General features: G+C 39.0%; 1 protein-coding gene across 4 annotated transcripts in view; it reads left to right on the top strand.

Annotated features, from left to right (window-relative positions):
* LOC144680554 (kinase D-interacting substrate of 220 kDa-like) overlaps positions 1-11,981 on the top strand; it is a 184,260-nt gene extending 172,279 nt beyond the window's left edge. For all 4 annotated transcript variants that reach the window (XM_078541658.1, XM_078541655.1, XM_078541657.1 and 1 more), the window contains 3 exons: positions 2,957-3,055; positions 6,479-6,712; positions 9,938-11,981. In XM_078541658.1, the coding sequence (XP_078397784.1) occupies positions 2,957-3,055; positions 6,479-6,712; positions 9,938-11,323 (1,719 nt within the window). In that variant the 3' untranslated portion in view covers positions 11,324-11,981. The remainder of the gene's footprint in view (positions 1-2,956; positions 3,056-6,478; positions 6,713-9,937) is intronic.
* The last annotated feature ends 885 nt before the right edge of the window (positions 11,982-12,866 follow it).

Below are 12,866 nucleotides of genomic sequence, written 5' to 3'. Positions count from 1 at the left end.
TAATATGAAGTGCAGATGAACCAGCAAGCAAACTGTGGACGAACACACCATACTACTCAATAAATGGCAGATGTGACCAAGGCAGAGTCCATGGATTTCTCAACAACTCACACAGATGTCAGTAATTCTGTGAGTCAATCAATCTCACTGAAACTCTCTGTCTCTCACAAGGGATTCCAGTCTTTATACCTTCGAAGATCTAACCTGGGAATTCTCTTGAAAAGCCACTCTAACTCTGACCGCATCAATAACGGCCCACCTTGCAGGGTTTCATCTGTCTTCCAAGATTCCTTTCCCATGGGTTCCTGAAGAGGAACTTGAACACCAATGCACAAGCACGACTTAAGAGCTTTGGCCACGGCAAGCAGATTACTATTCCCCAAAGGGGTACCTTTGCTCCAACAGCCTGCAGCACGGAGTCACCAACCTTTGACTGCCTTGGATCTTCAGGGCTTCTCCTGAGACCACTTCGATTACCAGGGCTTCCCCGGAGCCCTCTTTGCTTAGTCTGCTACTCGCAGTGCTTTTCCTGGTTGAAGTCTGTTCCTCTGCTCCTTTTCTTATTAACTGAGTTGGGACCTTTCCCGGACCCTGTCCCCACTCTGGTACTGATTCTTTTGGGACCTACCCCTGTTCCCCTGCCTGGTACACTCGTATTTCCATGGCACCCTGCTCTCGGTCATCTGATCCAGGTTTTCACGCCGTTTTCCCTCTTGCACAAGCACGCTGGGTCCAAAGAATGTAAAAGTTGCAGACTGCACATCTGCAGCCCGCTCCCGGCTTGTGTGTGCGTAAAAGCTCCAAGGCCTGTCGGGAGTTGAAGTTCACGACCTTGTTCTCAATGAAATAAGTATAGTTTTCATAACGAGTGCATAAATTTCTCCTGTCTTATAAAACCAATGACCATATCAACTGGTACAAAGATGGTTATAACCATGGAAAGAGTGCTTAAGTTAGAACTATAGAATGGTTACAACACTGAAGGAGGCCATTCATCCCATCATGTCCATGCTGGCTCTCTGCAAGAGTAGTTCACTTCATGCCACTTCCCCGCCTTTGCCACATAGCCTGTATCAGCATGTTACACTGTTATTCATCTAGAAATCCTTCCACTACTTCACATTGCCCTCTAAGGGAAGAATGTGAGGGGTATAGACAGAGTAAATGCGAGTAGGGTCTTTCCACTTAGATTAGGAGAAATAAACACGAGAGGACATGGCTTTAGGGTGAAAGGGGAAAGGTTTAGGGGGAACTTCTTCACTCAGAGAGTGGTGAGAGTGTGGAACGAGCTACCTTCTGACGTCGTAAATGCGGGCTCACTCTTAAGTTTTAAGAATAAATTAGATAGATGCATGGATGGGAGAGGTCTGGAGGGTTATGGACTAGGTGCAGGTCAATGGGACTAGCGGAATAATATTTCGGCACAGACTAGAAGGGCCAAATGGCCTGTTTTCTGTGCTGTAGGGTTCTATGGTTCTATGAAAACAACTGCAAACTATACTGGAATGAATGCATATTCCTATTAAATTTGACTGTGCTGCTGCAATGGATGAATAGACTATCAACAGTGACTAATGAGGGAAATGGCTTTACAGGAAATGTACTATAAGGTTACTGATGCTTGTGTCAGTACTGTCAAGAGGGGGGAAAAGAGGAGAAAATTGGAGGGCAAGGAAATTGAGTGGATCTTTTTCAATGCACCAGGTAACCTGATATTGTGATACCACTAAGCAAATTCTCAATCTCTGTGCTACAGATGAAATTATTGAAGAAGGGAAATATACTTGGTCATTGTTGTACCATACTGAAAAAATATTTTAAAAATATATATATATATATTTAATGAAATAAAATTCCTACAAGCATACTTCTATAGTTTCCAGAAGTCATAGGTTTATGGAATGGCAAACACAAGAATTGGTCAGAAATCTAATGGGTTAAAGTTTACTTAAATGGTATATATAACATTACATAAATATATCTAATCAGCATTGATGCTTCATTTTTAGTCACCTTTGTTACTGTGCCTTCACCTTTCACAATTTTGCCATCTCATATTTGCAAATTCTTGATACTATTATCATTTTTAGAACTTCTGTTGTTATACTTTTTATTTTCCCAATTTCTTGGCTATTACTGCATGATCTGCCTTAGCTTCCTACTTAATTTAAAGTTTCTCTCTTTATTCTCTCCTTTCCCAGTAGTCTTCATACAATCTGTCCCTCCAGTTCTCTGAATTGTTGCTTTAACTCTTGTTGAAGTTCATTGCTCCTTTAAGCTTCCTCTTCCCAATATAATTATATATAGCATAAACAACAATTTGTATGAAGCCTGATGCAGTGTTAACTGAGATTGAATTATATTGAGGATGAATTGTGCAGAATGTTCAGACTAGGTATTAACCATAATCCTTTAATTTGCAAGATCCACTTGAAATCCTGATAACACAGAATTAAACTATTTGGTCCAAATGTACCTGTTTTTTCTCACATGAGCCACTTATTTTAATAATACTCTCATACTCGCTCCTCATATCCTTTAATATTACTTTTTGTTAAGTAATTAATCCCATTACAAAAATTTATGAACTCCTGTATCATTTAAACAAATCTTGCATTCTGACATCCTATATGTAGATGATTAGTTTGGAATGTACTATGTTACTGACAGGTGGAAGCAATCTTATCAATTACTTGTTTACCTCATAACCCTTCATAAACTCAAAGTCACCCCTTAATCATCTTGACCGCAGTGACAAAGTCTAACTTCTTCAGTCTCTCTTCAGAACTGTAAGTAACTGTAACTGTAACCGTTCCTTGCAAAATTCTAATGAGTCTATGTTGCATATTTTCCATTGCTTTTATATCTTTCCTTTAAAACTGTAAACAATATTCCATTTTAAATGGAGTTAATTTTTGATGCTAGTATTTTAAATTGCATTTTCTTTTTTATTCAGGCAAACATTAATGGAAGGGTATTAATTCAGTGCAATCTGGATGAACTGAAGAAAGAATTAAACATGAATTTTGGCGACTGGCAACTTTTTAGAAACATGGTAGGATGAACTTTTTTGCTTCTTTTACTTATCAATATAAAACAGTTAATTTAGGTTAATTGCTTTTCTTTACTACATTAGTGCTTTGTTCCCAAAATTAAAGTTCATAAATGAATTAATTTACTTAAAACTTGGAAGAAATGGAAAATTAGCTGTATAGATATGAAGATACAGTTGTCTTCCCTCTCCAGCATACTTATAAGATCATTTCTGCTGTGTATTGGATATTTATCATATATTAAGTTTTATATATCGTACACGCTTCCTGTTCATTTTCCCATCTTACTTCCTGTGTCACAATGGGGAGAATTTTCTCCCCGTCTAGGGGGCTGGGTGGGAGTAGGTGTGGGCGGGCACGCAGCCGACCGCTGCCTGCGATTGGCTGCGTGCCGCCATTTTAAATGGGTGGGCCTTAATTGGCCCGCCCAGTGTGACACGCACCAGAAGGAATAGGCTGAGTTGGGCGGAGGGAGTAGGCTGAGTCAGGGCCTGCGCTCTTTCACGCATGCGCGCAAAAGAGCACAGAAATCTCCCTGAGGCACAGTGCTGCCTCGGAGATCAGTTTGAGTTTCAAAAATTTTAATGAAGAAAAAAAAAAATTAGGACGTTCCCTCATGTGAAAGTGTCACATGAGCTGGGACATGCCTATGAATTTTAATGAAAATCTTTATTTCAATAATAAATCATTCATGAAACCTCACCCCGCCTATGGATGAGGTTTCATGAAAAATGCGAAGGTTGTCTGGGCTCTTCGCCTGCCCGCCAATCTTAAGGTTGAACGGGCAGCTATGTTAAGTGGTTTAATTAATTTTTAAATGGCCTTTGACAGTTTGGCAGGCACGCAGCGGACTCTGGTGTGCGCCCACCGATAGCTGAAAATTGGAATGACATGCGGTGATGTTGGGACACACGCCCAAGGTCACTGCGCGTCATTTTACGTGTCAGCAAGCGGGCCCCGGCCCCGCTCGCCGAGCCGAAGATTCTGGCCATTGTCCTCCATTGTCCAGCCTCATTGGGACTGTACTTGTTTGGCTCCATTCTTACCCATTCAGTTGTATCCAACATATCGCCTGCAATGACTTCTCTTCCCACTCCTGCACTGTTACCTCTGGAGACCCTCAAGGATCTGTCCTTGGCCCTCTCCTATTTCTGAACTATAAGCTGCCGCTCTGTGACATCATTCAAAAACCTGACAGATTCCAAATGTACACTGATGACACCTGTCACTACCTCATCAGCACCTCTTTTGACCCCTTCCCTATCTCTAAGTTGTCAGACCCCTTGTCCGAAATTTAGTGTTGCATGAACTGAAATTACTTCCAACAGCTATCATGACAACCTAAGCCACTGACTTTGGTGCCCCTTACAAACCCTGTTCCCTAGCCACCGAAACCATCCCTCTCTCTGATAACTGCCTGAGGCTGAACCAGACTCTTGTATTTGACCCTGAGATGAGCTTCTGACTACATATCCACACCATCACCTAAAACTGCCTACTTCCACTTCCATAACATCGCCTGACTCTGCCTCACCTCAGCTCATCAGCTGTTGAAGCCCTTATCTGTGCCTTTGTTACCTCTATATCTGACTATTTCAGTGCGCTCCTGGTCAGACTCCCATTTTCGCTCTAAATTCAAGCTCATCCAAAACTCTGCTGCCCATTTCCTAACTTGCACCAAGTCCTGTTCACTCACCACCTCCGTGCTCGTATTTATCTCCCAGTTGATCAATGCCTGAATTTTAAAATCCTCATTTTTGTTTTCAGATTCTTCTGTGGCATCGCCCTCCTTATCTCTGTAATCTCATCCAGCCCTACAACCCTCCGGAATATGTGTTTCTCCAATTCTGGCCTGTTGAATGTCCTTAGCTTTAATTGCTCCATCATTCTGATCATAATTATGTTGACCATAAGTGTCAGCTGTGGTTTAGTTGGTAGCACCCTCACCTCTTGAATCACACAGTTCCACGCCAGGACCTCAGCAACTAAAGCTGACACACCAGTGCAGCACTGAGGGAGTGCTCCAATGTCAGAGGTGCCATTTTTTTTAGATGAGACATTAAAATGGAGGCCCATTTGAACATAAAGGATCCCACAGTACTATTTTGAAGCTATCCTTGTTGTCTTGGCCAATATTTATCCCACAATCAACATCACGAAAACAGATTTATCTGGTCACTGTCACATTGCTGTTTGTAGGAGCTTGCAGTACAAAATATTGGCTGTCACGTTTCGTATACACAACAGTGACTACACTTCAAAAATACTCCATTGCCTTTAAAGCACTTTGAGAAGTCTGGTGGCCATGAAAAGTGTTATCTGAGTGCAAGTCTTTCTTTTCACCATCGGTACCTGTGCCTTCAGGTGCTGAGGATCTAAGCTCTGCAACCACCTCTCTATCTCTATCCTTCCATCTAAGACCTCTCTATCTCTATTCCTCCATCTCATCCATGGTCACACCTGGGTGTCAGGTCACTTTTGTCACACTCAAAAAGTTTTTTTTGCAACATTTTTAAACAGTGGCTTCAGATTTGCCTGTTTTCACTATGAAACCAACTCCTTTCTTAGTCACCATAACTAATACTATCAGCTGAACATTGAAACTCTTTAGGCTCTAATATTTCTTCTAACTTCTCTGCTGCTGACAACCAATCTCACAAGCTACTTTTGCTTTTCTTTCATTCATTTGTTGCCTTGTTCACCTACTTTTCTTCACTTTCCGCTTCCCATTTCCTCTGCTCAAAATAATCCATCTGCTTTACCACCATTTTACTCCGCTGACTGAGGACTCTACTTTCCCACAGACATTGCTGTCGCTTGCCCTTGTCATGTTTTTTGGGTTTACGCTAAATATTCTACTTGGATTCAAAATCACTAACCACAGTCAATCTCTCCTTAGTGGACTTTGACTCCTCACTTGAGGAAAACTCCACCAGTTTTAAGTGCAAGCCAAAATTAATCGGCTCTTTTTTTTAATAATTCTGAATGTGCTTTTGCTTTTGTAAGCTACAATAGTCAAGCATTGGTATCGGATTTGCGGCCTGTGTGTGTGTATTTTGTATAACATTCTTGGAAACAAAAACAAGACCTGAAGTAAGGAGCATTTTAAAGGGATTGTTCATCTGTTCATGGTGTTATTTGCAGCTCTATGAAGAAATATAAAATAATTGCTATTCTTCCTGTATTGTATATTTAAAGGACTTCTTTTGAATGGGCAGGAAAAAGAGTGCTTTATATGTGACAAAAACCCAAACATATTTCTGATTGCTCTGTTTTGTATATGCCTTTTTAAATCTTGTTTGATAGATAATAAAGTTAAATTGTTCCATTAAACTTAATTTTTTTACTGTATTCCTGTAATAATTGAACATATATCCCATTGAGAAAACAAATAAATGTGCTTTATCTGTTTCATTTTCTCCTAGGTCTTTGAGATGCGCCACTTGGATACACAGGCACTTCAAGATGAAAGGAGAACTGTTGGTGAAAATGTGCCAGCACAGAATCCTGGTCTTCATGTACCAAATAGTGATTATGCAGGAAACTCCGAACTTCCTGGACATTCCCCACAAGAAGCCTTCAGCCTAACTTTCAGCTTTGAGGAACTGAGAGCTGTTGATATTGAAGAACCAGTAAGACACAGCAATTCTAGTTGGCAGGTTAGTATTGGATCAGCTGAATCCCTGAAATGCCACCTCCTTCTAAGAGAAGACATACAAATTGAATAAATGGACAAAACTCTGGCAAATGGAGTTCATATGCATAAATGTGAGGTAATCTACATTGGGTCCAATAAGGATACACTGGACTATTTCCTTAATGGTGAGAGACTTAAAAACTGTAGTGGGGCAAGGGGATTTGAGTGTCCAGTATGTACATTACTAAAAGCTTATAAACAGATACAAAAAGTAATCAAGCATGCTAATGAAATTATGCACTTTCTTTCAAGAGGGATGGAATACAAAGGGTAGGGAGGGATGCTTCAGCAATACAGTGCCTTTGTCAATCCCATCTGGAGTACTGCATTCAGTTTTGAGCACCACATCATAAGAAGGATAGAATTGCCCTTTGGTACAATGCAGATTCAGCAGAATTATACTACAGCTTAAAGGATTAAATTATAAGGACAGGTTGCATAAACTTGGGTTATATCCCTTTATTTAGAAGGCTGAGGTGTGATGTAAATGAAATGTTAAAAACAGTAAAATGATTTGATAGAATACAAACAGAGCAGCTATTTCCTCTGGTGGGGGAATCCAGAATAAGGAGAGAGAATGTAAAATTTAGAGCAGGGCCATTCAGAAATAAAATCAGAAGCACTTTTTCTCCACATGCACTGTTGTGGAATTCTATCTCCTAAAAAACTTTGGATGCTAGGGCAATTAAAGCTTTCAAGATTTATATTTTTGTTAGTTAAAGGCAACAAGGTATATGAAGAAAAAGTGAATAAATGGAATTGAGGTAAAGATCAGCCTACCCCTGTCCCTTTGTTCCGAAAATCCCTGCTGGGAAGATAATGTGAGAGTAAATGGCTTAATATTACAAAAGATTTCACAAGATTTTCTCAAAGTACTTAAACGTGTTTCTCATTAATTACTGGGACCATTATAGCAGATAATTTTATGACACTAGCTAAATAAATTTTAAAGTTCATAAAAGGATTTGCATGTTGAAACATTTTAACTTAAATGTGCTGGTTATGTCTGAAAGTTTTAATGTCAAGACGTAGAAGAAAGCACATGCTTACTCCATGATATTGGAAAGCAATTATATTCACATCTGCAATTTAATACAACATAGAAGTATATTGCATTATATGTTCCACTAAACAACATACTAAAACACAGATTAAAAATATTGATAAAGGCCCATTTAAAAATAGCAATTTCATGAAAGTAGGAAAGCAGGTATATGGAAAGGAATAGCTTCATACCAATAGAATATAGTTTGGAAATAAATATAGATATACAAATTATTACATTTCTAAATTACTGAAAAGTGAGATGAGAAAAGTGTTATGATATGGAGGTGGTATTTGCCAGGCTGACCAAATCCACAAGGGAAACTTGGCCACGCTATCACAACAATTTTGTAATTCGTATTTTTATGAAAAGGCTTGTGCACTGAAGTCAGAAGTAATGAGTCCACTACTACCTTTAGAGATTTTAAAGATTAAATTAAAACATTTATTAATAAAAGAAGAAAAAAATCTTATACGCACACAAGATTACAGTTACATAGCTATAAGTTCCCAAAATTTCTACTTAACTAGACTCTCAACTACATAGCCCTTTAAGGCAACAGTTCAAATAGATTCCAAATTTATATCATCCAGCAATGTTACCACAAGCACCCAATGGACAATGAACTTCCAAAAGCTTTTAACACAACTTTGCTTACTGGAACAGCAAACTTCTGTAGGGTGGCTAGAGGCTTTTTCCCCCCAAGTCTTTCACACGGTGCACCTTTCAAGATCTCACATGGCCGTACCTCACATAGCCTTCCATCCTTCTTTAAATATATTTCTCCCTTTTTGATCTGTAAATCCCATTGTTTCCACTTGTCTTTATAAGTTTCCCAGAATATAAAAATCTCTCATGTTATCATTATGGCCAACACTTTTGGAAAAAACCAATGTAATAACCTTGCCTTATTTATCTTATTAAACATGTCCCTTTGAAAATCAAACACCTTTCCACTTTTCTAAAAATGCAAATTTCATTCACACTGACTTCACCCTAGCTCGATTCATCGCCATTTCAGATGCCTGTTTTACACCTCACTTCTTTGATAATTTAAACTTGCAGTCTAACCATCTCTAGTTTAATTTAATTAGCCCCACACAACCATACACACACACACAAGCCTGCTTTAAAATATCCCACAATAATATTTGGAAAAATATGATAGTTCCTTGACAAAAGTGAACTTAATAACTCACATACTTGATCTAAATTATTTTTTAATAATTGAAAGTTTTATGTTGCAAGCCAAAGTATTCCTTGAATTCTGCCTCGTATTGCATTTGCATATATATGGGGCTTGCAAGGCTGCACAGTGCACAGATAGATCACTCACTAAAGTGCAAGTTTTGATGGCAGTGGCAACAACAAACCAGGTGTTGCCAATGCCATAGTACTTGTGCGTTAAAAGAAACTAGATACAGTAAGGATTGATCAGATGCTTTGGGCTAAACTTGTCTGATTTTTGTCAGTTGCAGGTCCCCTCCCTTCTCCATTTCCTTGCTTCCTGAAGGCATTGGCACATGGTGGAAAATAATTCTGTATGGCTCAGCAACCTCCTGTTAACCATACCCAAGAGCCATTCGTCAAATATGAGCCTAGCCAGTTTAGCATCCTGTTCAACATGTGGGAGCCTGATCAGTTGGCAAGCTATTCAGAATGGGGGCACTGTAAACAAATTTTAAATGTCATCAATCACATATGCTACTTTCCAACAAACCTGCAGTATTGTGATCAGGAGTAGGAGCACCTCCACAAATCCTCCCTACCACACCCACCCACAGCCTGCCTAAGGGGTTTAAGTTCAGTTTTGGTGACTCACCACTGCCTTGGCTGAAATGAGATAATTCAATGCAGACCAGAGACTGGTCCTCTGACCTCTTTGTGACTCAGCTCTACAAGAGAGTGCATTTATCCCAAGAATTATTAGGGTATTCAGTTGCAGATCATGTAACAATGATTGAGGAACCAATTCTATGCAAAGAATCATAGCTGCTCCATGTTTTTGAGAGGTTGACTCATGTACACATCTAAACATTTGGAATTTGATGAGGTATAACTTAAGAGTAAGCATCTTAGTTGATTTCTAATTAATACGATAAGTACATTCATAAAATTTTGAGATAAATGTATTTTTCTTAGTTACAGCATCAAAGAACACCAAGTGCTTCAAGTATCAACTCTCTGGAATCTTCCAATGACCTTTCCAGACTCACAGACAAGCAGCAGGCTGAATACAGAGATGCCTATAAAGAATATATTGCACAGATGGCTCAATTAGATGATCCATCCACCTCCACAATTGCCAGCACTGACAAGTCTAACCTGTCTGCACCCTACAATCCTGGTCAACTTTTTATGGGGAAAAGCATGCCAGGAGCTCCCTTTCAACCCACGTTGGAGAAAGATGCTGAGCAGAAGCAATATGATGATAAAAAATCATTTGCAGGAAAGAGAGAGACTGTTCCACGCGGAAGCAAGTCGTCTATGGGTGACCTTGGAGATTATACATCATCCACTGTTTCTACATCTGATGCATCGCTATTGGATCCCATCACTGAAGAAGATGAAAAACCAGATCCTTCAACAACCAAGCTTCTCTCTAGGAAGAAATCTTCAGACAGGGTGAATATCTTCCAAGGAGCAGATTTAACACTGAAAGGCTTACATTATCGGAAACTACCCAGCGATGAAGATGAATCGGGTCAAGAAGAAGGTGATAATAACCCACTTCTTAAAGGTGTGAAGACAGAAGGGAAAAATGAAAAACAAACCAATTCCACTGAACGTGGAAATGAAGCTGTCCGATCCCTGATCAAATCGAAAGAATATCTTTCTGATGCTATGCTCGATAAAAAGGATTCATCAGACTCCGGCGTCAGATCCAGTGAGAGTTCACCAAACCATTCTCTCCATGATGAAACAGAAGACAGCCAATTGGAGAAGACTAATTTAATAGAGTTGGAGGATGATCAGTCCAGAGATAAACGAAGTATACCTAACAGTTTAAGTGGTCTTCAAGACCCAAGTGTTGCTCGTATGTCTATATGCTCTGAAGATAAGAAAAGCCCTACTGGTTCCACCTCTGAATGCAGTCTGTTAGCCAGTAGTCCGGAGGAAAATTGGCCTGTCTCTCACAAAATGTTTAATGTAACCAACATCAACAGAACAGCAAGCACAGAAACACTGAATAACAACAGCAATCCTTCTAACAGGCTACAGAATGCAGATGAAAATGAGAGAAAAGAATTCAGAGAAACAGCCGGTGACCCTGAGCACTTAGTAAAGAATGCACCTCGAGTTGCCCATCCTACAGCAAGCTCAGCTCTGGACAGATCACCAGTCCAGAATGACACATATGCAGCTTCATTCAAGAATGACAACCTACGAGGTTCAGGTATTAAACGGGGCCTTGCATCTAAAGCTCCATCAAATTTTATCAAGCACACAAAGAGTAGCACCTCATCTGAGCTACATCCAGTTGGTCCCAATGATTCCTATGGGGAAGAACGGGAGAGCATCCTGTAAAGGAAAGTTAGTTGTTTGTTGAAGGTTTGTTTGGTAAATGGTGATTCAAAGATATGTTGCATTCTTATATATTCTTGCATTTGGCTATCTTTCTGACATCACATCTTTCATGCTTTGTTTCATTTGCACATACCTAAAGTATTAGGTTAATTCTATCAAGATGGTATATGTATTAGTAATATATGACAGTGATATTGTTTAATGTTTCTGTATCATATAATATTGTGATTCTGAGCTAACATATCTTGTGATTGTAATTTTTGTAGTATTTGTCATGATGCAAGTTCTAACTGTAAATGTGGTTAGTATTTATTGCACTGTATTTGTTCAAATATTGTTAAATATGAATATTAGCTTTACTGTTGTATTGATTTGTTGTGTTAGTGTTGCTTATGTGAATCCTCTGATTTTAGTTGTGTATGCCAAGGTTGAGCAGTACCTGTGACTTGTGTTTTTGACAGTCAGTCTGTTACCAACGTGGTTAGATAAACATAATGGTATTCTTCGACTTTTTTCAATGAGATTGTTGAATTGGGCTGTTAATATCACATTGTTTAATGTCAAAATATCTTAATATATGGTATTTGTTACCAGTACTTGTGGAAAAAGCTGGTGTCTCTTGTGTAACTACTTGTTGAAATAAATAGTTGTGGTAATATATTTGTCTCATTATTTCGACCCTGCAATAATCTAACTAAATATTGGTCAGTTTAGCCTGATACCTGTCAATAATTATGACTCAAAGCTGAACCCACTCAACTTAAAATCTTTTACATAGTGATTATTTGTATATAATCGGTCATCAATCACTATTCATTTTTGTGACACAACTTGTAACAAATGTAGCAGATTATCAGCTGATCATGCATATTTCTACATAGTTCTGTAATAACATTCGAAGTTTCCCAGTTGTATAATCCAGCAAAACTGCATCTCCTCATCAAGGAGGTTGCCTCAGTGGAATTTTCTGCTTGATACTGCCTGACTGGTGAATATGTTTCATCATTCTGCATCCTTCCTGCAACCATTGGTTGTGACATGCTTTAATAATAATAAATAATAGGTGCTACATAAATGCAAGTTAATTCTTCCTGACGGACACTTTAGGAACGTGGTTGATGCTGAATGCTTTTGGGGAAGCCACGTGTTAAATGTGTCTTCAGTTTGTGCTGAGTGGTGATGTATGTGACCACTTGCTTAAAGCCCCAGGATCTAGGTATTAAATCTTTTTCCTTCAACTTTGAAACTCAGCTTTGAAAAATTCCTTACTCTTATTGTAACTTTTCCGCACGACTGGGGCCAGGCCGGGCAGCTCCAGGAACTTTAAGAAAATAAGCACGGTTTTGGTGTCATTTACTGATTTCAAGTTCTTTTCATCTGTTCTAATCACATTTTCTTTTTAAAAACCAACTCCATTTGATATAGTTTGGAGGCTAATTGCCCTTAACTATCCGACGATACTAAAGTAATCATTTTCTGACTTCCCCAGGAACGCATCTCAAAAGTTCACACGTGCATGAATTTGCAATAATTTAATTATAAT

This window comes from Cetorhinus maximus, chromosome 5, assembly GCF_964194155.1.
Source record: "Cetorhinus maximus chromosome 5, sCetMax3.hap1.1, whole genome shotgun sequence".
NCBI lineage: Eukaryota > Metazoa > Chordata > Chondrichthyes > Lamniformes > Cetorhinidae > Cetorhinus > Cetorhinus maximus.
The sequence above is the reverse complement of the archived record's forward strand: the minus strand, read 5'-3'. Positions and strand labels throughout refer to the sequence as shown.